We start from the raw sequence: 27,774 nt of genomic DNA, 5'->3' as shown, positions 1-27,774 counted from the left end.
TTCCCACATAATCCTAGGATATATCCCGTCAGGCCCGGGAGACATGTCTATCCTCAAGTTGTTCAAAATGTCCAACACATCTTCCTTCCTAACAAGTATCTCTTCAAGCTTACCAGTCCGTTTCACACTCAATAATATGGTCCCTCTCGTTTGTAAATACTGAAGAAATGTACTCATTCAAGACCTCTCCTATCTCTTCTGACTCAATACAATATGTCTTCTTAACAACCCTATCAACCTGAGTGACAACTTTCAGGGATATATCCATCTGGACACTGAGCTCCCTCTGTTCATCTACACTACCAAGAATTTTACCGTTAGCCCAGTACTCTGCATTCCGGTTACTTCTTCCGAAATGAACTACCTCACGCTTTTCCGCATTAAACTCCATTTGCCACCTCAGCCCAGCTCTGCATCTTTGCTATGTTCCTCAGTAACCTACAACATTCTTCAGCACTATCCACAACTCTGCCTACATTAGTGTCATCCGCAAATTGCCAAGCTCATCCTTCTATACCTGCATCCAGATCAATTATAAAAATGAACAGCAATGGCCCCAAAACAGACCTCTGCGGCACACTACTAGTAACTGAGCTCCAGGGTGAACATTCCCAATCAACCACCACTCTGCCTTCTTTCAGCTCGTCAATTTCGGATCCAAACAGCTAAATCACCTTCAATCCCTAAACTTCATATTTTGTGCAATAGCCTACCACGTGGAACCTTATCAAACGCCTTACTGAATACAACACATCAACCACTTTACCTTCAGCCACCGGTTGTGTCACCTTCTCAAAAGAACTCAATAAGGTGAGTTAGGCACGACATACCCTTCACAAAACCATGTTGACTATCCCTAATCAAATTATTTCTTTCCAGATGATTATCAATCCTCTCATCTTTTTCCAAGACCTTCCCCACAACCAAAGTAAGGTTCACTGGCGTATAATCACCAGGATTGTCCTGACTCCCCTTCTTAAACAAGGGAACAACATTTGCTATCCTCCAGTCTTCTGGCACTATTCCTGTCAACAATGATGACAAAGATCAAAGCCAAAGGCTCTGCAATCTCCTCCCTGGCTTCCCAGAGAATCAAAGGATACATCCCACCCGTTCCAGGGGTCTTGTGTATTTTCAAATCTTCCAAAATTGCTAAAACCTAAACTGTCAGCATCAATCCCATCTAATCTAGCAACCTGTATCTCTGTATTCTCACTAACATTTCACATTGGAAAAGGGCATACTGACGAAAAGTATTCTTTAAGCGCTTCTGAGGTCCTCAGATTCAACACACAACTTCCCACGACTGTCTTTGATTGGCCCTAATCTTACTCTAGTCATTCTTTTATCCCGGATTTTCTGGTAGAAGGCCTTGGGGTTTTCCTTGATCCTACAACTTCTCATGTCCCCTCCTGGCTCTTCTTAGCTCTCTCTTTAGATCTGGCTAACTTATAACTCTCAAGCCCCCTAACTAAGCCTTCATGCTTCATCCTCACATAAGCCTTCTTCTTTCTCTTGACAAGAGCTTCAACTTCTTTCGTAAACCATGGCTCCCTCTCTCAACAATTATCTCCCTGCCTGATAGGTATAGACTTATCAAGGACCCACAGTAGCTGTTCCTTGAAGAAGCTCCACATTTCAAGTCTGTCCATTCTCTGCAGTTTCCTTCCACATCCTATGCATCTAAAATCTTGCCTAATCACATAATTGCCTTTCCTCCAGTTATACCTCTTTCTTTGCCCATTGTTATTGTAAACATAACCGAATTGTGGTCACTATTGCCAAAGTGCTCATCTATCTCCAAATCTAACACCCAGTACCAAATCCAATATGGCCTCAACCCTTGTCGGCATTTCTACTTACTGTGTCAGAAAACCCTCCTGCACACATTGAATAAAAACTGACCCACCTAAACTACTTGAACTATAGTATTTTCAGTCAATATTGGGGAAGTTAATGTCCCCCATAACAACTACCATGTTACTCTTGCTCCTATCAAGAATCAACTTTGCTACTCTTTCCTCTACATCCCTGGAACAATTCGGAGGCCTATAGAAAACTCCCAACAGGGTGACTTCTTTCCTGTTCCTAATCTTAGCCCAAGTTACCTCAGTAGATGAGTTCCCAAACATTCTCAGCTGCTGTAATACTACCCTTGATTAACAATACCACATCCCACATTTTTTACCATCTTCTCCGTTCTTGCTGAAACATCTAAATCCCAGAATCTGCAACAACAATTCCTATTCCTCATCCAGCCATGTCAAATGGCCACAACCTTGAAATCCCAGGCACCAACTCATGCTGCAAGTTCACCCACCTTATTCCAGATATATAAAAGGCAACATTTTAACAGGCCAAAGGGCCTGTTCCTGGGCTGTAAATTTTCTTTGTTCTTTTTCATGTTATTCTATCATTTAGTTTTTCTCCAGCACCACTTTATTTGCCTCTTTGATCAGATGCTGCTCTTGCATGTTTATCTTCTGTGACTGGTGTACGAGAATACCCAGGTCTCATTGCACATTCCCTCTCAATTTATAATCAGCTAATAATCTGCCTTCCTGTTTTGACTTTCAAAGTGGATACATCATATTTATCCACACTGTATTACATGTGCCATGAATTTGCCAAATAATCATCTTGTTCACAACTCCAATCGACTTTCCTGCTTTACCCCCACCACTCTCGATTCCCTCTTATTAAGGATGTGTTTATCACAGTCTTGAATACACTCAATGAAATAGCCTCCACAGCTCAGTGATAAAGAATTCCACAGATGCATTACTCTTAGAAGGCATTCCTCCTTGTCTATCTCAAATGGCCCATCCCTTACTTAGATTAAGTCCTCTGGTTCTATATTCTCCCACAAGAGGATCCACCTCCTTCCATCTACCCTGTCACACCCCTGAAGATTCATATGCTTTAAAATAAGGTTGCCTTTCAATCATTCTTTTCAACCAATGGATACAATCTTAACTTATATCAACCTCTTCTCATGGAAAATCCCTCCATATTCAAAATCAATCTCATGAACGTTCTCTGGACTGCCTCCAATGAGAGTATATCTTTCTTTATATTAGGGGTCCAAAACTGTATATCATATTCCAGGTGTAGTCTCACCAGTCCCTCGTATAGTTTAACAAACGTGTCCTGTTTTTACTCCATTCCCTTTGAAATAATGGCTAGCAGTCCAATTATCTGAACATGAACGCTAGAGTTTTGTGATTTATGCACTGAGATCCTCTAGAATGGTAACTTTTGGTGTGGACTTGTTGGGCTGAAGGGCCTGTTTCCACACTGAAGGGAATCTAATCTCTGCCAAAAAACTTCTATACTTTTCACCGCACTCCTGTTTTTCTATACTGGGTTCGAAGTCAGACAACACTAGGTTATAGTCCAACGGGTTTAGTGAAAATCACAAGCTTTCAGAGCATTGTCCCTTAATGTGAAGAGAGGCACAGAATTTATAGGCAAAGATATCAAAAGATCATACAAATTGAGTGTGAGAGGAGAATCAACAGGCTGAATAATCGGTCTCTGCAGGTGATAAAGAGTATCAGACTGTGAGTAAAGTGTCAACAGCTGAGTAACAAGTGAAGGGATCACCTATAACCCGATTAAATGAGACAGAGAAATAATTACAAATATTAAAAGTAAAGTGGTGCTGGAGAAAAACTAAAATGATAGAATAATATGATAAAGAACAAAGAAAATTTACAGCCCAGGAACAGGCCCTTTGGCCCTCCAAGCCTGAGCCGATCCAAATGTACTGTCTAAACCTGTTGGTCAATTCCTAAGCATCTGTATCCCTCTGCTTCCCTCCTACTCATGCATCAGACCAGACACATCTTAAATGAATCTACCATGCCTGCCTCTACCACCTCTGCTGGCAACATGTCCCAAACGCCCACCACTCTCTGAAGTACTTACCGAGTGTATCCCCCTTCAACTTTCCACCTCTCACTTTGAAAGCATGACCTCTCGTTATGGAATCCTTCACCCTGGGAAAAAGCTTGTCTCTATCCACCCTGTCTATACACTTCAGGATTTTGTAAACCTCAATCAGGTCCCCCCCTCAATCTCTTTTTTTCTAGTGAAAAAAATCTAACCTACTCAACCTCTCTTCATAACTAGCACCTTCCATACCAGGCAACATCCTCGTAAACCTTCTCTGCCCCCTCTCCAAAGTGTCCCTCTTGGTAATGTGGCGCCCAGAACTGTACACAGTATTCTAAATGCGGCCGAACCAATGTCTTGTTCAATTTTAACATGACTTGCCAGCTCTTATGCTCAATACCCCATACAATGAAGGCAAGCATACTATATGCCTTCTTGACCACTCTATCCACCTGTGCAGCAACCTTCAGGTTGAAGGCTGCAAACATGGCATACTTTCTCCGCTCTGGGGAAGTACTGGATGACGAAGGGCACTCAGTTGTATCCTGGGTTTGCCTTCTGAGGAAGTCATTGCAGTTTGTCACTGTGGCACATTGGAGCTGGCAATGAATTGAGCACCATATCCCGTTCTTATGAGGACATCCTTCAAAATCTTTAGGTGTCAGTAGTGTTCCTCCTCATCTGAGCAGATCCTATGTGCAGGACTTATCTGTAGGGAATAGCTTTTTTAACATGTTTAGGGTGGAAGCTGGGGAAGTGCAGCTTTGTGAGGCTATCCCTAGGCTTGCTGTAGAATGAGGTACAGAGATGTCTGTCCTTGATGGAGATGTGCATGTCCAAGAATGAGACTTATTCTGATGTGTAATCCATGGCAAGTCTGATCGTGCGATGAAACTGGTTTATATTGCTATGCAATTGTTTCAGTGATTCCTCGTCGTGAGTCCAAAGGAAGAAAATATTGTTGACATATCTGGTATACTGCGTTAGTCAGAGGTCCTGTGCAAAGAAATCTTGCTTCAACTGGTGCATCATGTGTCTGAATAAATAACCGGTTGTTGAAAGTGATGACACTATGGTCAAGCATGAAGCAAATGAGTTGTAGGACGGCAGCTGAAAATTGAGAGTTTTTGGTGTGGAGTATAGAGGCTGTTGCAGCAATGAAGCATCTAGGGAATGTTGGTGTAGCGTGCCAAAACATCTGCTGACGAGTAATGTTTCTGGTTCGAATGGTCCATGGGTTCTGAGTTTCTGTAAGAAGGAATGACACGGTGGCTCAGTGGTTAGCACTGCTGCCTCACATCCCAGGGACCCATGTTTGATTTCAGCCTTGGGTGACTGTCTTGGGCGGAGTTTGCACACTCTCCGTGTTTACATGGGTTTCCTCCGGCCGCTCTGGTTTCCTCCCACATTCCAAAGCTATGCAGATCAGATGAATTGGCCATGCTAAACTGACAAGAGTGTGTTAGGTGCATTAGTCAGAGGGAAATGGGTCTGGGTGGGTTACTCTTTGGAGGGTTACTCTTTGGAGGGTTGGTATGGACTTGTTGGACCAAAGAGCCTGTTTCCACACTGTAGAGAATCTAATTTAAGTCCGCAGTGAAGTGACAGTAGTTGGGGGTTCCTTGTGCTATGGGTTTCAAGATGCCCTCAACATAGTCAAAGAGGTTCTCACACGGGGTCCCACTGCCTGATACGATTGGTTGTCCAAATGTGTTGGCTTTGTGCATCTTCGGAAGGCAGTAGAAGTCTTCTATGCGAGAGGTAAGTGGGATAAGAGGGAATAGGATACTTTGAAGGTCTAGATCAAAGCTATCTATTAGTCTTTTGAGTTGACAGGTGTGTTTTTTGTTTGGATTGGCAGGTAGCTGTCTATAAATGTTACTGGTTGTTCAGTTGTCAGTACACCTCTTAGCAGTCGTCTGTTCTATTCTGTATGATGATTGCTCCTCCTTTGTTTGCTAATTTGATGACGATGTTATAACTGATCTTGAGAGCTTAGATACTATTACATTGTGCTTGGGGTGGCATCCTGCACTTCCTTGAGCACAGCTGATGAATCTGGCGTTAACGCATGTCCTCACAGCTTGAGCCGAGGGCAGCAGCCTTCCAGAGGGGACCAATTCGATTCTCTTTGGTTGCTGCACTGCGGATCTCTATCGACAGTTCCAGTTTTGTTGGTTGACTCATTGGGCTCGCTCCTTATATCTTGGTGTTTCTGGAAAAATTCCCAGAGCCTTATTTGCCTGGTGAATTCCCCTGTTTTGTTATTCAGCTGTTGACACTTTACTCACACCATCTGACACTCTTGATTATCTGAGAGACCTTTTAGTCGGCTTGTCAGCACTCCACATTTGTATTATCTTTTGATCTTCCTGCCTATAACATCTGTGTCTCTGTGCTTCTCTCTCACTGACGAAGGGACAATGCTCTGAAAGCTTATGATTTCATATAAACCTATTGGACTATAACCTGGTGTAATTAGACTTCTGACCTTGCCCACCCCTGTCCAACACCTGCACCATTATTCCTATACTGGAGTACACATGACAACAAAAATCTAACCAATAAAAAAATCTTGTAAATAAAAGTTTAAAATCTAAGACTTCCCCATTTAAACATTTAGCTCTTCCATTCTTGCTATCAAAGTGCATAGCCTCACATTTTAGAAACATAGAAAAGTACAGCATAGAACAGGCCCTTTGGCCCATGTTGTGCTGAGGTTTAATCCTAATGTAAAATATAATAACTTAACCTATGTACCCCTCAACTCATTGCTATCCATGTGCATGTCCAGCAGTCGCTTAAATGTCCCCAAGGACTCTGCTTCCAACACCACAGCTTGCAACGCATTCCAAGCATTCACAACTCTTTGCGTAAAGAACCTACCTCTGATGTCTCCTTTATACCTTCCTCCTAATATCTTCAAACTATGACCCCTTGTACCAGTCAATCCTGCCCTGGGGAAAGTCTCTGGCTATTGACTATCCATTCCACTCATTAGCTTGTATACCTCGATTAGGTCTCCTCTCTTCCATCTCTCCAGAGAGAAGAGTCAGAGCTTATTCAGCCTTTCATCATAAGGCAAGCCCTCCAGTCCAGGCAGCATCCTGGTAACCCTTCTTTGCACCCTCTCCAAAGCCTCGATATCTTTCCTACAGTAGGACGACCAGAACTGGACACAATATTCCAAGAGTGATTTCACCAGGGGCTTGTAGAGCTGTAGCAAAACCTCGCATCTCAAACTCGATCCCCCTGTTAATGAAAGCCAAAACACCATATGCTTTCTTAACAACCCTATCCACTTGGGTGGCAACTTTGAGGGATCTATGTACCTTCACACCCAGATCCCTCTGCTCCTCCACACTACCTAGAATCCGGTCTTTAATCCAATATTCAGCATTCGTGTTCGACCTTCCCAAATGCATCACTTCGCATTTATCCAGGTTGAACTCCATCTGCCATTTCTCAGCCCAGCTCTGCATCCTGTCTATGTTGCACTGCAGCCTGCAGTAGCCCTCTATACTATCGACCAACCTTTGTGTCATCTGCAAAAATTTACTAACCCACCCCTCAACCAAGTCATTTAAAAAAACTACAAAGAGCACAGGCCCAAGAACAGAGCCCTGCGGGATCCCACTCAACACTGACTTCCAGGCAGAATACTTTCCATCTACAACCACTCTCTGCCCTCTGTCAACCAGCCAATTCTGAATCCAGATAGCCAAATCTCCCTGTATCCCATACTTCCTGACTTTATGAATGAGCCTACCATGGGGAATCCTATCAAAATGCCTTGCTGAACTCCATATACACCACATCCACTGCTCGACCTTCATCGCCCTGTCTTGTCACCTTCTCAAAGAACTCAATAAAGGTTTGAAGGCATGAGCTGCCCCTCAAAGCCATGCTGACTGCTTTTAATCATACTATGTTTTGCCAAATAGTCAAATCCTATCCCTCAGAATTCTTTCCACAACTTTGCTGACCACAGACACAAGATTGACTGGTCTGTAATTGCCAGGGATTTCCCTATTGCCCTTCTTGAAAAGAGGAACAACATTTGCCTCCTTCCAATCCTCCGGTACAACTCCCGTGGAGTGTGAGGAGGCAAATATCCTCACCAGCAGCTTAGCAACCCCCTATCTTGCTTCCTGGAGTAGCCTATGATAAATCTGGTCTGGCCCTGGGGACTTATCAATCTTAATATTTTCCAAAATTTCCAGCACATCAACATCATCAATCTTGACCTGGTCAAGCCTGTCTCCCAGGTCCTAAGTTTTCACAACAAGGTCCCTTTCCTTGGTGAAAAATGAAGCAAAAAACTCATTTCGGACTTCCCCTATCTGCTCAGACTCCATGCACAAGTTCCCTCTGTTATCCCTGATTGGCCCTATCTTCTCCCTGATCGTTCTTTTATTTCTCACGTATGAGGAATTTTCTCACATTATATTCCATCTGCCAAGCTTGTCCACTCATTTAACTTGTTTATCCATCTGTAGAACTGTCACCCTCACTATTTGCCTTCCCATCTGTCATGACATCCATAAACTTGGCAACAGTACAATCACTTCCATCACACTAGTCAATCATTTATAAATAAATTTTAGCCCAAGCACTGATCCCTGTGGCACTCTGCCCTGCATATGCCCTATTTATCCCAACACACTAATAGTTAGCTATCTTCTATCCATATTAATATACTGTTCAACCCTATGAGCACTTGTCTTATGAAGCTTTATGTGTAAGACTTTGTCAAACACATTTTAGAAATTGAAATATATCACATTTAGCAGATCCCCTTTATCTACCCTGCTTGCCGCCAACTTATAAAGTTTTGATAAAAGTTTGTTAGGTATCATTTAGCCTTCGTGAAGCCACACTGACTCTGCTGGATTATATTATGCATTTAGGTATTTCTAAATGTTCTGCTTTTACATCCTTTGTAACAGATTCTAACATTTTTCCCTACAGTACTTGTTTTTAAAGGTTTTATATTGGTACCTCTGGGACTTTGGCAGAAGCTAGGGATTCTTGAAATAGTACTACCAGTGCATCCACTATTTCTGTAGATACTTCATTTAAAATTCTAGGAAAGCAGCCCAACAGGTTCAAAGGGTCTTATCAGATTTCAGCCCCATTACTTTCCAAAGCACATTTTCTCTCATGACAGTGGAGTTATTTCTTTTTTATGGCTATCTTTGCTCATGATTTTTTCAGTCTACATGAAGGTTAAAGTCATCCATAATTAATGTACTGTCTTTCTTACATTCCCACATACCTGTTTATGGAGATAATTAGCATGCAGGTTCAACAAACAATTGGAAAAACCAATTAAATGTTAACATTTATTAAAAGAGACTGGAGTACAGGAATAGGCAAGTTACAATTCTTCAGAGTTTTGGTGATCAGTTATGGAGTATCATAACTGTGATTTTAGCCTCCACATTTAAAATTACTTACATTGGCAGCATAGTGGCCCAGTGGTTAGCACTGCTGACTGAGGTTCGATTCCACCCTCAGCCGATTGGGTGTGGAGCTTGCACAATCTCCCAGTGTCTGTGTGGGTTTGCTCCGGCTGCTCTGGTTTCCTCCCACACTCCAAAGATGTGGTTAGATAGATTGACAGTGGTAAATTGCCCATATGCCCCAGGGATATGCAGTTTAAGTGAATTAGCCCTGGAAAGTGCAGGGTTACAGGGATTGGGTGGGATGCTCCTTGGAAGGTTGGTGTGGACTTTGTGGTCTGAATGGCCTATTTCCACACTGTAGGGATCCTATGGTTGGAGACAGTACTGTGAAGGTTCAGTAAATTGGTTCCTGTGATGAAGATGGTAGCCTAAGAAAATTGGGTCTACATTCTATGCAGTTTAGGAGAATTGTGGTGATTTCATGGAGAAGTACATGGATCTGAAGGATTTGATAGAGTAGATGCTGAACAGCTGATTCCACTGGTTGGGGAATCTAAGATACAATGGAACAGTTTCATGATAAAGGGCTAATCATTTAGAACTCAATGAGAAATTCCCTTAATTACAGGGCTGCAAATCTTTGGGATTCTCTCAGAGGACTGTGGAGTCTCCATTATTGCAGGTATTTAAGGCTGGGAAAGACAGATGCTTGGTCCTTAAGGAAAGTGGAGTTAATGAATTAGCTCAGCCATGATCATACTGAATGATGGAGCAAGCTTGATGTCTATGGTCTACTCCTGCACCCATTTCTGGGGCCCTTGTAGAACAGAAAAGGCTTTTGAAGATATGAGACAGACAGTCACCAAGGTGTGCATCCACGTTATGTCATGGGCTATCAGAGGCAGAACTGTGTTCAAGCACAAAATGGAGCTTCATGGCCTGGCACATCTCTGCTCTACTATTGCCAGAAGCCAGGGGATCAAGCCTTGTTCAAAGAAGAGTGCAAGAATGCACACCAAGAATAGCACTAAGTATATCTAAAATGACAACCTGATGAAGATACAACACATGACTACTTACAGGCCAAACAACAGAAGCAGCACATGATAGACAAGAGCTAAATAATTTCACCAACAGAATAGATCTTTACTCTGTTATCCTGCCACATCCTGTGAACCGTTGTAGATTATTAAACAACCAACTAAAATTAAAAAAAAAACTTAAGTATTCCATCCTCAGTGATGGAAAACCAGTAGATCAGTGTGAAACAAAGCTAAAGGGTTTGCAACAACCTTGAGGCAAAAATACCAAGTGGATGATCTATCTAAGCCTCCTCCTGAGATGCTGCATCACAGATAACAGTCTTCAGTCAATTCAATTCACTCCATGTGATATCAAGAAATGGCTGAAGAGACTACATACTGCAAAGTTTACAGACTTAACACTGTCCTGGCTGTGTCCTGAAGGCTTCTACTCTAGAAACACCTGTGGCCCAAGCCAAACATTTTCATAATATCTACGAACTGGCATTCGCCTGACAACATGTAAAATTGCCCTGTAAAGTCCAGTCCAAACAGCAGAATTAGAACATAGAACAATACAATACGATGTTGTGCCAAACATTTGTCCGAGCTTAAGCACCCATCCACATACCTATCCAATTGCTGCTTAAAGGTCGCCAATGATTCTGACTGTGCTGCTTCCACAAGCAGCGCATTCCATGCCCCCACCACTCTCTGGGTAAAGAACCTACCCCTGACATCCCGCCTATAAGAGGGCGGCATGGTGGCTCAGTGGTTAGCACTGCTGCCTCACAGCGCCTGAGACCCAGGTTCAATTCCTGCCTCAGGCGACTGACTGTGTGGAGTTTACACATTCTCCCCATGTCTGCGTGGGTTTCCTCCGGGTGCTCCGGTTTCCTCCCACAGTCTAAAGATGTGCAGGTTAGGTGAATTGGCTATGCTAAATTGCCCATAGAGTTAGGTAATGGGTAAATATAGGGGTAGGGGTGGGTTGCGCTTCAGCGTGTCAGTGTGGGCCGAAGGGCCTGTTTCCACACTGTAATGTAATCTAGTAATCTAATAAATTTAAGATGAAGGGTGGAAGTTATGTCCCCTTGTAACACTGTTGTACACAGGGAAAAAGTTTCTGACTGTCTACTATCTATTCCTCTGATCATTTTATAAACCTCTATCAAGTCACCCCTCATCCTTCGCCGTTACAATGAGAAAAGGCCTAGCACTCTCAACCTATCCTAGTACGACCTATTCTCCATTCCAGGCAACATCCTGGTAAATCTTCTCTGCACCCTCTCCAAAGCTTCCACATCTTTCCTAAAGTGAAGCGACCAGAACTGCACACAGTACTCCAAATGTGGCCTAAACAAAGTCCTGTACAGTTGCAACATCACTTCAAGACTCTTGAATTCAATCCCTCTGCTAACCAATGCTAATACACCATAGGCCTTCTTACAAGCTCTACCCACCTGAGTGGCAACTTTCAAAGACCTATGAACACAGACCCCAAGATCCCTCTGTTCCTCCACCTCACTAAGAACCCTACCATTAACCCTGTATTCCGCATTCAAGATAGCAGGAAATGCCTCAGTTTAGCACCTCATCCAAAAGACAGCACCTCCAACAGTATAGCAAGCACGGCAGAACTGCACTGGAATATCAGTTTTGATTTAGTGCTCAAATCCAGTAATGGGACTAGAACCCACAAACTTCTGACTCAGGCAAAAGTGCCACCAACTAAGCCAGAGCTGATGTTTAAAAGGTGCCACTCCACTGTTTGATGGGGGAAATTTTCACAATGTCTTCGCTAACATTTGTGTCTCAGCTAATACCTCAAACCAGGTAACTTGGTCATTTCTTATTTGTAGGAACGTGCTATGCAAAAGTAATTGCACTTGCTACAACAACAACTGGAACAACTTGCATTCAAAGTAATAAACTGTTCCAAAGAACTTGATGGAGCAATATCAAATAAAATTTAATTTGGGTTACCTAAGGAAATATTAGGGGCAATTGATCAAAGAGATGTGTTTAAAATAGTATTTTGCTTACATATGAGGATGCTCAAGAGGCCAAAATTGGAGATATCTCTAAGGGTTGGACAAGATTACCAAAATAGGGAAGGATAATAGCATGAAAATAAAGGATGAGAATTTGAAAATCAAGTTAAAAATCACACGACACCAGGTTATTGTCCAACAGGTTTATTTAGAAGCACTAGCTTTCTGAGCGCTGCTCCTTCATCAGATGGTTGTGAAGGAGCAGCTCTCTGAAAGCCAGTGCTGCTAATAAACCTGTTGGACTATCACCTGGTGTTGCGAGATTTTTAACTTTGTACACCCCAGTCCAACAGCGGCACCTCCAAATCATGAAAATCAAGTGTTAGTTAACAAGGAGCTAACCATGTAGGAGCACGTGGGTGGTCTAATTAAATGGAAATTGGTGAGAGTTAGAAGATGGACCACAAGGCTTGGAATATTTTAATGCTTAACTTGGGAGCCAGCCAGGAATGTGGTGCAGTAGTCAAATGTAAGGCAACAGAAACTTAAATGAGGAGTTGGATGGATGGATTGATGGAGGGAGGGAGGGAGGGAAGGAGGGAGAGATGGTTGATTTTATTGTCATGTGTATTTTACAGTATTTCCACTGTCGTCACAATCTGGCACTATTTTAAATAATTTTAAGAATAAGAACTAATATATAGCTGAGAGAGTCCATCAATCCTGAGCCAGCTCACCATCAACAATGCCTGTGCCGCCATGCTTCCTCCACCACCTTGCCGCTGTGCACACCAGATCCTACCAATGTTGAAGATGTCACTCTTTACGCACCATTTTCCACTGCTGGGCCAATTCTGAGAAGATATTGGGCAACGGTATGGGGGTGGATATGGACTTTGAGAGATGATACAGATGTGTGGTCAGAAGCTCATCTTCGAATCAAATATTAAACCAGGTTGAGAATTGCCTGGGTCAGACAGACTCTGATAGTTGCAAGAAAGAGAGCCAATGACTAGGGAACATCTTTTGACAATGGCATCAGCCAAAGGTTTTTCATGCCCTCTCTTGGCTCTCCTAATCCCTTTCTTCAGGTCCCTTCTGGCTATCCTGTATCCCTCCAATGCTCTGTCTGATCCTTGTTTCCTCAACCTTATGTAAGCCTCCTTCTTCCTCCTTACAAGACATTCAATCTCCCTCGTCAACCAAGGTTCCCTCACACAACCATCTCTTTCCTGCCTGACAGGTACATACATATCAAGGACACGTCGTATCTGTTCCTTGAAAAAGTTCCACATTTCCACGACATCCTTACCCGACAGCCAATGCTCCCCACTTATGTTCCTCAGATCCTGTCTTACAGCATCGTATTTGCCCTTCCCCCAATTGTAAAATCTACCCTGCTGCATGCACCTATCTCTCTCCATAACCAGGGTGAAAGTCAGAATTGTGGTCACCATCACCAAAATGTTCACCCACTAACAAGCCCATCACTTGTCCCGGTTCGATACTAAGTACAAAATCCAATATGGCCTCCCCTCTGGTCGGACAATCTACATACTAAGTTAGAAAAGCTTCCTGGACACTGCACAAACACTGCCCCGTCCAATCTACTTGATCTAAAGAGCTTCCAATCAATATTTGGGAAGTTGAAATTGCCCATGACTACTACCCTGTGGCTTCTGCACCTTTCCAAAATCTGTTTCCCAATCTGTTTCTCCACATCTCTGCTGCTATTGGGGGACCTATAGTAAACACCCAACAAGGTGACTACTTCTTACCTATTATTTCGGACTTCAGCCCATACTACCTCCAAAAGGCAGATTCCCCCTCGAACTGCCTTTCTGCAGCCGTTATACCATTTCTAATTAGCAACGCCACCCCCCTCCTTTTTTACCACTCTCCCTAATCTTATTGAAACATCTGTAACCAGGAACCTCCAACAACCATCCTGTCCCTCAGGGCAATCCAGACTTTGAGAAATCTCTGTTGTATATCAGATGTACGTGGCATTAGATCAGGTCTAGTCAGGAAATTCAGTTCCAGAAGCAACCTTATTTCTAAACCAGACACCCCTGGACATATTTGTGGGCTGTACCCTTCACCCAAAATGTCCATGGCTTTTAAACATGATGGTGTATGGGACATTCAATTCCTGATCCAAAATAATTTAGACAATTATTTAAACAATATTAATCTCATTTTGTGTTATCGTTAGTTGGGTATTTAAATGAAAGACATACAGTTACCTTTTAAATCATGTATTTATTCGTTCAGAAGTAGTGAACATCACTGACTCGGACCAGCATTCATGTTTTTTCTAATTGTCCTACAGAAGGTGGTGATGCACTGCCTTCTTGAGCTACTGCAATGTTTGGGGCCCAGAGAGTGCGCATTTAAGGAATTGCCAAGATTTTGACACTAACAGTGAAAGAACAGTGATATAGTTCCAAGTCAAGATAGTCTGTAGTTTGTAACGGAACTTGCAGGTTGTAATGCACATCCAAAGTTTTACCTGCACATCCACAGCTCCCGATGCGGTCTCCTCTACATTGGGGAGACTGGATGCCTCCTAGTAGAGCGCTTTAGGGAACATCAACCACACCACCTGTGGCCCAACATTTCAACTCCCCCTCCTACTCAGCTGAGGACATGAAGGTCCTGGGCTTCCTTCACTGCCGCTCCCTCCACTGCCACTCCCTCACCACCCAACGCCTGGACGAAGAAATCTTCATCTTCCGCCTCGGAACACTTCAACCCCAGGGCATCAATGTGGACTTCACCAGTTTCCTCATTTCCCTTTCCCCCACCTCACACCAGCTCCAAAACTTCCAGCTCAGCACTGTCCCCATGACTTGTCTTACCTGCCTATCTTCCTTTCCACCTATCCACTCCACACTCCTCCCTAACCTCTCACCTTCATCCCCTCCCCCACTCACCTATTGTACTCTATGCTACTTTCTCCCCACCCCCACCCTCCTCTCATTGATCTCTCCACCCTTCAGGCACTCTGCCTGTATTCCTGATGAAGGGCTTTTGCCCGAAACGACGATTTTACTGCTCCTCAGATGCTGCCTGAACTTGTGCTTTTCCAGCACCACTCTAATCTAAACTCTGGTTTCCAGCATCTGCAGTCATTGTTTTTACCTATACATTTAATCACTCATGTCTTTCTATGTGGTAGAAGTCAAATTTTGGAAGGTTCTGTCAAAGGTGGCATGGTGAGTTACTACAATACATCTTGTATGGTTACTTCTGATGTAACATGATAGTTCCGTCCTAGTGTAATCTCGCGTTATAGGTAAATCAAGCAATAGCTGCATCATATAACCTAATGGGGCCGGAATCATGTTATATTCAATACAGGTAAGGAAAGTTTGTGTTCTACAAATAATGGTCTAAATTCTTCACTCACGTTAAAGCCAATTTGTGTGAAGGAACATGTGTTATAGCAGAACTGACACACATTTGCTGCCACTGTGCTATGGTACTACAGGGATTGAATGTCATAGATGGCGAATGGCTGCTTTTATCGGGGATGCTATCTTCAGTGTTGGAGATGCATTAATCCAGGTAAGCAGTGAATATTCCATCACATTCCTGACTTGTGCTTTGTAGATGGTGAACAGGCTTGAGAGAGTTGTAAGGAGAGTTACTCGCTGCAGGTTTCCTCGCCTCTGACCTGCTCTTATAGCTACAGTATTTATATGGTTAGTCCAGTTCAGTTTCTGATCAACGGTAACCTCAGTGTTGATAGTGGGAAATCCAGTGATGATAATGCCATTGATGTCAAGGGGCAGTAGCTGGATTTTCTCTTGTCGGAGATTTTCATTGCCCGATACTTGTGTGGCGTGAATGTTACTTCGATGTTAATCGGGTTATTCATTTTGTTAGTAAGAATAAAAAAATTTCAAGGTGAGTGAAACCGCTTAAATGTTCAGAGAAATTTGGGTGTACTAGTACAAGGAACACAGGAAATTACTGTGCAGGTACAGCAAGCAATTTGGAAGGCCACTACTACGTTGGCTTTATTACAAAGGGTTGAAGGTCAAGAATGAGAAAGTCTTTCTACAATGTATAGGACTTGAGAGCACACCTGTGGTACTTTGTTTTCTGCATGGAGAAGGTTGTTGTGGGTTGAGAGGCAGACCAAATTGGGTCTACATTCTCCAAAAATTTAGAAAAAAAAAGGGAGAGGTGGTGATCTCAGTAGAATATACAACATTCCAAAAGGGTTTAATAGGATGAGAGAGATTTCTCGGCTGGGGAAAACAAAACAGGGGCACAGTCTCAGGATAAGACAACAATTCAGTACAGAGGTGAGAAGTTTTTTCACTCTTAAGAATCACTGGAATTGTCTAGCCCAGACAGTTTATGGATGCTCATATGTTCAACATATTCAGATGTGTTCAGATCTATAGACAGAGTTTTGATCCCTCAGAGCGCTGAGGGATATGGGATGTGGGAGATGGGTGAAAACAGAGCTCAGACATGATCAGAACAAGCTCTAGGAACCATATGGCCTATTCTATTTTAATTTTTCCTCAGATGGTTGAGAAGTGTGAGCAAACAGTTATTCACAATGTGACCTCGTTAACAATTTATTGTATCTAGAATACAAGCTTTTGTTTGCACAAAACCATGAAAGAAACTTTGGATACATCTGCCATTATGATCGGCACTTATTCAGCACATTCAAAAACAGCATATTTTGTTGTTTCAATGGAAAGTTTAGCATTTTAAAAGTTATACTGCTATTGTTACTGGAGGTTCATAAATCTGCAGAAACTTTGATGAATACAAATTTTGCGTTAAAAAAAAATGGAGGTTTTACCAGAATATTAACTCCCAGATCAGTCGGTCCTTGAGCCACAATGTATTCAATACCAGTTTCATGCACATCCATGGGTCTCCTATATTTAAAAATGGTGCCTGCAAGGTGAAAGTTTCTCGGACCTTCCACTTTTAAATTGCCATTCACAAAGAAGTTTCCAGATTCATCTGCAACAGCTGAAGGGTAGACAAAAGCACAAATAAAACTCATTTGTTCCCCAGGAGGTCACTGCCATGGCTTCAGATTTAATAGAAAAACACAATACCAAACCTAGAAATTATAATGCAAGATTCACTGGAACCTGAACGACTATGTATGGGTGAAATGATCCTGTCTTTAGAAAGGGTAGCAAGCCACATATTTTGAAAGAACAAACTGTTACGAGTGATGACATAGGAACAGAGGCTTTCAGTGTTAATGCTCATCCTCTATTCTATTTTGAGGGGAGATAAACAACAATAATGACAGAATTTCCTAAAGAACTATCATATGGGAGTCAATGATTAGGAATGTTTTAAGACCGTAAGACCATAAGACATAGGAGCAGAAGGAAGGCCATTCGGCCCTTTGAGTCCACTCCGCCATTCAATCATGGCTGATGGGCATTTCAACTCCACTTACCCGCATTCTCCCCGTAGCCCTTAATTCCTTGTGACATCAAGAATTTATCAATCTCTGCCTTGAAGACATTTAGCGTCCCAGCCTCCACTGCACTCTGTGGCAATGAATTCTACAGGCCCACCACTCTCTGGCTGAAGAAATGTCTCCGCATTTCTGTTCTGTATTTACCCCCTCTAATTCTAAGGGTCCTAGTCTCCTCGCCGAATGGAAACAATTTCCAAGTGTCCACCCTCTCCAAGCCATGTATTATCTTGTAAGTTTCTATTAGATCTCTCCTTAATTTTCTAAACTCCAATGAATACAATCCCAGGATCCTCAGCCGTTCCTCATGTTAGACCTACCATTCCAGGGATCATCAGTGTGAATCTCTGCTGGATAGGCTCCAGTGCCAGTATGTCCTTCCTGAGGTGTGGGGACCAAAACTGGACACAGTACTCCAAATGGGGCCTAACCAGAGCTTTATAAAGTCTCAGTAGCACAACTGTGCTTTTATATTCCAACCCTCTTGAGATAATTGACAACATTGCATTCGCTTTCTACAGCCTCCCCATTTCCTCAGTACTACCTGCCTGTCCATCTAACTTCGTATCATCGGCAAACTTCGCTAGAATGCCCCCAGTCCCTTCATCCAGATCATTAATATATAATGTGAACAGCTGCGGCCCCAACACTGAACCCTGCAGGACACCGCTTGTCACCAGCTGCCATTTTATCCCAACTCTCTGCCTTCTGTCAGACAGCCAATGCTCAATCCATACCAGTGGCTCACCTCGAACACCATGGGCCCTCACATTACTCAGCAGCCTCCCGTGTGGCACCTTACCAAAGGCCTTTTGGAAGTCTAGGTAGACCACATCCACTGGGTTTCCCCGGTCTAACCTACTTGTCACCTCTTCAAAGAACTCCAACAGGTTTGTCAGGCACGACCTCCCCTTATTAAATCCATGTGGACTTGTTCTAATCCGACCCCGCTCTTCCAAGAATTTAGAAACCTCATCCTTTTGTTGGCCAGATAATAGTTTCAGCAGCATAGACTGGAGACTGGGACTCTTAAAGCCTTATGTAGCAAATTCCAAGGAATTTGCCTGGGAAACCAAAGATTCCAATGGATAATTCCCAGCATCTGGTACCATCCACGAGTATCCATTTATTAAAAACTTAGAATCTGGAGGATTTCACTGCAGTTACTAATTACTCAGGAAAAGACAATTGAATACTTAGTCTAACTCCTGTGCAACTAATACATAGATAACTTCAGATACTTTTATACATACCCAAAACATCATCAGATTTCTTTCTTTCAATTACTTGGATATCTGTTGCACCAACTGGGATGTGGGTTATCAGAGAATAACCTAGGAAACAATTTAACAAATTTTCATATCAAAGTCCATGTCAATCTGCAAGTAACCAACATCATAGTATAACTCACGAGCCAAGAGGATTACCTTGCAAAAATGGACCTCACACTAATACTTTAGGGTAAAAAAAAATACAGATCAAGATTTAATGGGTTGAGAAAGCAATGTCAGTCAGTTAATGATCATTAGTGGTGTCAGAGGTTTACAGTGCACCTACATTCTGTATGCCCAAATGTGGATGGATCTCTTCTTGAAAATACATAGGTAAGATCAGTCTCAGACATGATGACCATTGTAGTAGAATTTATAACACTATCTAGATCCACACATGAACAAATGTCATTTATCCATGACACTTGTATCTTAACACAATTCAGGAAGAAAGGGAAAAAAAAAAAAGAGGACAGTAAGTCGATTGGAGTCTTTTAATTAGTTACGGTGGTGACTCTATCAGGAGTTTAACATGAACTATGGTGCAGCATAGACTTCCTCCCCCACGTCTGGCAGCAGGTATTCTTGTCACAGGTTCCTTGCCACTGTTTGAGAAATTCCAGCATAATAAGAATCAGTTCACCAAAGAATTAAACAATTCATACTAATGGCTCGGATCAGGGAATTAAGCAATGTTCTTTCTAAGCTCCAAACAATATACAGCAATTCTAACTTTTCTGCACTGGCCATGCTCAAGTTGTTCCCAATGAAATATCAAGGAAGTAATCGTGCAAATAAAAAAAGGAAATATGCATTTAAGCAAATCGCCCACACACTAAATAAGAATGATAGTGAACATTGGGACTGGGGGCAACATAGCCAAGTTTGCTGACACATAAGCAAAGTCTTTCCATTTTGGAGTTAGTATGGGAACAAATGCCATTATACACAGGACAAACCAACACTAGAGAGAAAGCCCTGCATATCCAGTCTAGAAGACTCTTCAAGAGAGTCATCTTTACTCGAAACATAGCTTCCTCTATCTCCATGGATACTGCCTGACCCATTGTAATTCCAGCATTTGTTGTTTTCAGTACAAATTCCAGCATCTGCTGTAATTTGTTCTTTCTATCTAGCACCTATCAGGCACATAAGTGGTCATCTGGCACTACAGGTATGACTTACTAGGACAGCAATGAGTCATTCCACTTGAAACTGCTAGCCAGTGTGGCAGGTATCTTTATTCATTCACAGGATGAGGGCATCGCTGGCCAGGCAGCATTTATTGCCCATCCCTAGATTCCCTAGTGTATGGAAATAGGGCATTTGGCCCAACAGGTCCACACTGACCCTCTGAAGAGTAACCCACCCAGACCCATTCCCCCACCCTATATTTATTCCTGAGTAATGCACCTAACACTATGGGCAATTTAGAATGGCCAATTCACCTGACCTGCACATATTTGGATTGTAGGAGGAAACCAGAGCACCCAGAGGAAACCCATGTAGACATGGGGAGAATGTGCAAACTCCACACAGACAGTCGCCCAAGGCAGGAATCGAACCCGGGTCCCTGGCATTGTGGGGCAGCAGTGCTAACCACTGAGCCACCGTGCCGCCCTAACTGCCCAGTGGGCAATTAAGAGTCAACTACATTGTTATGGGTCTGGAGTCATGTGTAAGCCAGACTGGAAACAGATGACAGTTTCCTTCCCTAAAGGGAATGAATGAACCAGATGGGTTTTCCTGAATCAACAACTTATTCATGGTCATTAGACTCTTAATTCCAGATATTTATTGAATAAAAATTCCACAGAAGGCAGGATTTGAACCCAGTTCTCCTGAACATTCTGGGTTTCTGACAAGCATTGCCTGGGGCCTCTCTGAGCAAGAACCTGGAGGTCCTGCTGGATGGGATGGTGTTACAGGTGGGACTTACTTTTCACCCAGGACCAGAAGTAGACACCAGATCATGCCAGCCTGCTTCTAGACTGCTGCCAGTTTCTAAACAGCCTCAAACCATCTGGAGGAATGCACAGTGATTAGTAATAAGGTCAATGAGCTTCTCCACTCTTCCATAAAACACCAGCTTCTCTCTTATAACTCATTCTTTCTCTGCTGTATCTAACGCCCAAGACTCATGCTCACTCATTGTGTGCAACATCTTCCCATGTGCTGTTACCCACCTCAACTTTCAACAGCACTAATCCTACTGATCACCTGCACTGCCCACTGTCACACCTTCCCACCTATGCTAAAAGTAACAGCTGTGTCACCCACTTCCTTTTTCTGTAATACCTGTGTGTGTCTCTCTCTCTCCTATTCCAGGAGAAAAACAGCCCACAAAGGAAAAAAGTGAAAACTGGTAATGAGCTGTATAGTAATAGATAAAGAAGAAGCCTGAAACATCCGGCAACATTCCAGGTAGAGATGGGGTGCATCTAGATTACAGAGATCGGTAAGCCAGGAACTGGAGGAGCAGTTAACAGAAATTTTCCAGACTCTCTGAACACTGGATTAATCCTGGCGTCCAGAAGATTGCAAACATGACATTTTAAGAAAGGTGCAAAGGATAACCCAAGAAGCTACAAACCTGTCAGCTTGATGTCAATGGGAAAACCATTGGAGGCTATAGTGAAGAATAAGGTAAATATACATTTAGAAAAAGAAGTTAATACTAGACAGTCATCATGGCTTTGTCAAGGGCAGGTAATGTCTGACAGATTTGATTTAATGGAGTTATTTTGAAGAGGGCACATAGACAGTGAATGAGGGAGATGAGGTGCAGGTTGTATATTTGGACTTTCAGAAAGCATTTGATACATTGCCACATGGCAGGTTGGTTAGCAAATTAGACATGGTTAGATTGATGGGTCATTGGCAGCATGGATTAGAAGGTGACTAAAAAATAGGAAACAAGGTGGTTATAGATAGATATTTCTCAGATGGATAACAACTTAAAAGTGACATTCCACAGGGATCAATTTGGGACAATTTTTCTGATTTATATAAACAATTTGGAGATGGGTGTTCAGGGAAAAGAAATCTCTAAATTTGCAGAAAATACTAAGCTAGGGAGAACAATGAACTGTTAGAATGATGTGACTTCAAATTGACAAATTGGCCAAATGCACTGCAATGCAGAGAAACGTGAGGTGAGCATTTTGGTACGACATAGAAAGAAAATACACAGGTTCAATGGTACAACTTTCTAAGAAAAGTACAAGAGCAGAGGGACCTCAGTGTTCAGATGCTTAATTATCTGAACTTGGCAAGACAAGGTGAAACAGTTGTTCAGAAGTCTTACAGGATTACAGAAGAGTACAGTAAAAAAAGTGAGGAAGTGATGCTACATCTCTACATATCATTGGTCAGACCACATTTGGAGTACTGTGTTCACTTTTGGGCACATTTGGAGGGATGATGTTAAAGTCTAGGAGAGAGTGCAAAGGAGATTTACCAGAATGATACCAGGAATGAAGGATTTTAGATAGAAGGAAAGATTGGAGAAATTCAGTTGATTGTCCTCAAAGTAGAGAAGATTAAAAGATGATCTGATTGAGGTGTTGGAAATTATGAACAATTTTGACAAGGTAAAGAAAGATATTCCATTTCCACTACTTGGTAAGTCTGGAACTAGGAGTCACAATTCCAAGACTGTCAGCAAGAGAGCTAGGAATAAGAGGAGGAAAACCATTTTTACTCAGATTTGTTAGGATTTGGAAGGAGCTGTCTAGAAGAGTGGTACAGGTGGATTCCTTATGAAGTTTCAAAAGACAACTGGATATATATTTGAAAAGTGATGAATTTAGAGAGCTACAGAAATAGAGCTGGAGAATAGGACTAGTTGGGTAGCTCTTTCGGAAACCAGTACAGACAATAGGTCAAATAGCCTCTCTCTGTACTGTAAAATTGAATGACTACTGACAAATCAATCATGACAAGATTCCTGGCTTTATGTTTGTGCCAAGTGGCAAGGCAAGACAGAATATTAACAAAAACAGGAGTTGCTAGAAAAGCTCAGCAGGTCTGGCAATATCTATGAACAAAAATCAAAGTTAGCGTTTCAGGTCCGGTGACCCTTCCTCAGAACCCTGACCTGAAATTTTATAACTTTGACTTCACTTCATAATTACTGCCAGATCAGCAGAGCTTTTCCAGCAACTTCTGTTTTTGTTTCCAATATACACAGTATCTGCAGCTCTTTCAGTTTTTAATCAAGACAGAATAACATTAGCCTGACATCTCTGGCTGAGGGGGCAAAGCACAAAAAAAAAGCAATGCAAGCCAGAGACCTGCAAGCTTCAGGGTGAGTGACTGCTGTGACAGCAAGCGAACAAGATGGTGATACAGCCGGATTTATTCCACAAGCTCGCTGTTTGTCCATAAGACCATAAGACATAGGAGTGGAAGTAAGGCCATTCGGCCCATCGAGTCCACTCCGCCATTCAATCATGGCTGATGTGCATTTCAGCTCCACTTACCAGCATACTCCCCATAGCCCTTAATTCCTCTAGACAACAAGAATCTATCAATCTCGGCCTTGAAGACATTTAGCGTCCCGGCTTCCACTGCACTCTGTGGCAATGAATTCCACAGGCCCACCACTTTCTGGCTGAAGAAATGTCTCCGCATTTCTGTTCTGAAATGACCCCCTCTAATTCTAAGGCTGTGTCCACGGGCCCTAGTCTCCTCGTTTAACTGAAACAATTTCCTAGCATCCACCTTTTCCAAGCCATGTATTATTTTGTACGTCTCTATTAAGTCTCCCCTTAATCTTCTAAACTCCAACGAATACAATCCCACTATCCTCAGCCGTTCCTCATATGTTAGACCTAACTGCATATCTCCCCAACCCTTTCCAGCTCTTAACTTCACTTTATGCCCCTATTGATCCGGGCATAAACTGCAAGCAACTGCACGCAATATTTCGGGGGAACCGAATGAACAAATGAAATAAACGACTGGAGAAAGCCACAGAAACCTGTCGTTTCCAATAAAACATCTTTTGCTCAATCCTGCGCTGTGCACTTATCCTGAGCCCGATGCTCCAGTAATCTCTTGTCCGTGTCAGTAAAAGCTGCTCCACGAGGATTAATTACAGAACAGGTGCATCTAAATGGATTGAATTGCTTGAAGATGTAGACCATGGGATTGAGCACTTTCACCCAAAACAGTGACTGCAGCAGTACAGTCTCCCTTTAATCTTCTAAACTCCAACGAATACAATCCCAGTATCCTCAGCCGTTCCTCATATGTTAGACCTGTCATTCCAGGGATCATCCGTGTGAATCTCCGCTGGACACGTTCCAGTGCCAGTATGTCCTTCCTGGGGTGTGGGGACCAAAACTGGACACAGTACTCCAAATGGGGCCTAACCAGAGCTTTATAATGTCTTAGTGGTACATCTCTGCTTTTATATTCCAACCCTCTTGAGATCAGAGACAACATTGCATTCGCTTTCTTAATCACGGAGTCAACCTGCATGTTTACCTTTAGAGAATCCTCGACTAGCACTCCCAGATTCCTTTGTGCTTTGGCTTTATTAATTTTCTCACCATTTAGAAAGTAGTCTATGCTTTTATTCTTTTTGCCAAAGTGCAAGACCTCGCACTTGCTCACGTTAAATTCCATCATCCATTTCCTGGACCACTCTCCCAACCTGTCTAGAACCTTCTGTAGCCTCCCCCCTTCCTCCGTACTACCTGCCTGTCCACCTCACTTCGTATCATCGGCAATCTTCGCTAGAATGCCCCCGGTTCCCTCATCCAAATCATTAATATATATTGCGAACAGCTGTGGCCCCAGCACCGAACCCTGCGGGACACCGCTCGTCACCGGCTGCCACTCTGAAGAAGAACCTTTTATCCCAACTCTCTGCCTTCTGTTAGACAGCCAATCCTCAGTCCATCCCAGCAGCTCACCTCGAACACCATGGGCCCTCACCTTGCTCAGCAGCCTCCCGTGTGGCACCTTTTCAAAGGCCTTTTGAAAGTCTAGATAGACCCCATCCACTGGGTTTCCCTGGTCTAACCTACTTGTTACCTCTTCAAAGAATTCCAACAGGTTTGTCAGGCATGACCTCCCTTTACTACATCCATGTTGACTTGTTCTAATCAGACTCTGCTCTTCCAAGAATTTAGAAACATTATCCTTAATGATGGATTCTAGAATTTTACCAACAACCGAGGTTAAGCTGATTGGCCTATAATTTTCCATCTTTTGCCTTGATCCTTTCTTGAACAAGGGGGTTACAACAGCCATCTTCCAATTATCCGGGACCTTTCCTGACTCCAGTGACTCTTGAAAGATCTCAACTAATGCCTCTGCTATTTCCTCAGCCACCTCTCTCAGAACTCTAGGGTGTATCCCATCGGGGCCAGGAGATTTATCAATTTTAAGACTTTTTAACTTTTCTAGCACTATCTCTTTCGTAATGGCAACCCTCAACTCAGCCCCGTGACACCCTTTAATTTTTGGGATATTACTCATGTCTTCTACTGTGAAGACTGACGCAAAGTACTTGTTAAGTTCTCCTGCTATTTCCTTATCTCCCATCACTAGGTTTCCTGCATCAGTTTGAAGTGGCCCAATGTCTACTTTTGCCTGTCGTTTGTTTCTTATGTACTGAAAGAAACTTTTACTATTATTTCTAATATTACTGGCTAGCCTTCCTTCATATTTGATCCTCTCCTTTCTTATTATACTCTTTGTTATCCTCTGTTTGCTTTTGTATCCTTCCCAATCTTCTGATTTCCCACTGTTCTTAGCCATTTTATAGGATCTCTCTTTTTCTTTAATACATTTCCTGACTTCCTTTGTCAGCCAAGGTTGTCTAGTCCCTCCCCTGTTAATCTTTCTTTTCTTGGGAATGAACCTCTGTACAGTGTCCTCAATTATACCTACAAACTCCTGCCATTTTTGCTCTACTGTCTTCCCGGTTAGCCTCTGGTTCCAGTTTATTTTAGTCAGTTCCTCTCTCATGCCCTCATAATTACCTTTATTCAACTGTAACACCATTACATCCGATTTTGCCTTCTCCCTTTCAAACTCCAGACTGAACTCTACCATATTATGATCGCTACTTCCTAAGGGTTCCCTTACTTTAAGATCTTTTATAGAGTCTGGTTCATTGCAAAGCACGAGGTCCAGAATAGCCTGCTCTCTTGTGGGCTCCATGACAAGCTGTTCCAAAAAGCCATCCTGTAAGCATTCCATGAATTCCCCTTCTTTAGATCCACTGACTAAAAGAATTTCAGTTGCTAGTACAACCCGAGATGCAGCATCAAAATGCAGATAAAAACTATAAAGGGGATTGGAGACGTACCTTATGGGTTTTTAAAAGCTGGCACATATCAAATGCCAATGTTTGTGACCAGTGTCCATGGAGTTCACCTGAAACATTGGTGCCCAGTGTCCAACATGGAGATCATTTGGAGCAAGTGGCAAGTTGAAGTTGCCGGGTACCTATACTGACTTCCAATCAAGAATTCTAGATGTCCAGTTTGATCTGCTCATTTGACAAGATAGGAAGCTCATTAAAAATAAGGCCAGTTATGGTGTTAGTAAGCCACTTAACCAAAAAAAACTCTCCTTTAATTGGCAACTTGCCATTGTCTAACAAGAAACTCACCTTTGTATTTGCAAAAAAATGAAAGGTATAGTGGAGGTCCCCAGGATCAAGATAGGCCTTGCTGGACTTCTCATCCAATTCTGCCACAAATCCCACCCAAGTCAATAAGACCCCTAAAAATTTCCTCCCTATTTGTTCTATGCAGACCTCCCATTATTTTGAATACCTGCCAAATCTCCTCAACTCTTCTTTTCTCCAAGTTAAACAGCCCTAGCTCTTCTTACTTTTTCATATAATTGCATTTCATTTTCCCAGAGCCATTCATACAAACCTTTTCTGCACTCTCTCTAATGCCTTTATATCTTTGCTAGCCAATACAGAAAAGAACACTCCAGTTGAGGCAAAGCCCATGTTTCAGCCAGGCTTATCATGATCTTGTTTTTGTACTTTTGCTCATATTTATGAAGCTAAAATTCAAACACTTTATCACTTAACTTGCCTTCAACATTTCACACCCCATACCCACAAGGCCTTCTGCTCTTGCAAGTTTAGAATTACCCCTTTTATTTTATATTGGTATCTCTCCTTGTTCTTCTAAAATGAATCAATTCACACTCTTCTACATTAAATTAAATTTGGCTGTTATTTGCCATTCCATCAAGCTGCTTAAATCTTCTTGAAGATTATTACTATCCTCTTCACTGTTCAAAACAGATTTGTGCCATTCACAAATTTTGAAATTGTGGTCTATACGTGCATGTCTAAATCATTAATAAATAATGAAGGAAAGGAAGAATGCTTGGAGAATTCTACTGTATACATTCCTCCAGTCCAATAAGCAAGTGTTTACTACACACAGTATTGCTGAAAACACATTTCACAAAATAAAGAAATTCCTTTCCATTGATATTTCTTGCAAATTGTCCAGATAAGTAGAGAAGAGGTGTTAGAAATTCTGGAAAGGGTGAAAATAGATAAGTCCCCTGGGCCTGATGGCATTTATCCTAGGATTCTCTGGGAAGCAAGGCAGGAGATTGCAGAGCCATTGGCCTTGATTTTTATGCCCTCTTTGTCTACAGGAGTAGTCCCAGAAGACTGGAGGATAGCAAATGTGGTCCCCTTGTTCAAAAAGGGGA

At 42.5% G+C, this 27,774-nt stretch overlaps 1 protein-coding gene across 1 annotated transcript in view; it reads right to left on the bottom strand.

Moving 5' to 3' along the window:
• Nucleotides 1–27,774, bottom strand: part of adamtsl2 (ADAMTS-like 2) — a 251,356-nt gene that overhangs the window by 169,568 nt on the left and 54,014 nt on the right. The window contains exons 9-10 of the mRNA XM_043719728.1: nt 19,048–19,128; nt 17,153–17,328 (exon numbers count right to left, since the gene is read on the bottom strand). Coding sequence (XP_043575663.1) covers nt 17,153–17,328; nt 19,048–19,128 — 257 coding nt within the window. The remainder of the gene's footprint in view (nt 1–17,152; nt 17,329–19,047; nt 19,129–27,774) is intronic.

Source organism: Chiloscyllium plagiosum, chromosome 30 (genome assembly GCF_004010195.1).
Source record: "Chiloscyllium plagiosum isolate BGI_BamShark_2017 chromosome 30, ASM401019v2, whole genome shotgun sequence".
Taxonomy (NCBI): domain Eukaryota; kingdom Metazoa; phylum Chordata; class Chondrichthyes; order Orectolobiformes; family Hemiscylliidae; genus Chiloscyllium; species Chiloscyllium plagiosum.
Note: the sequence above shows the minus strand (reverse complement) of the source record. Positions and strands in the feature narration are given on the sequence as shown.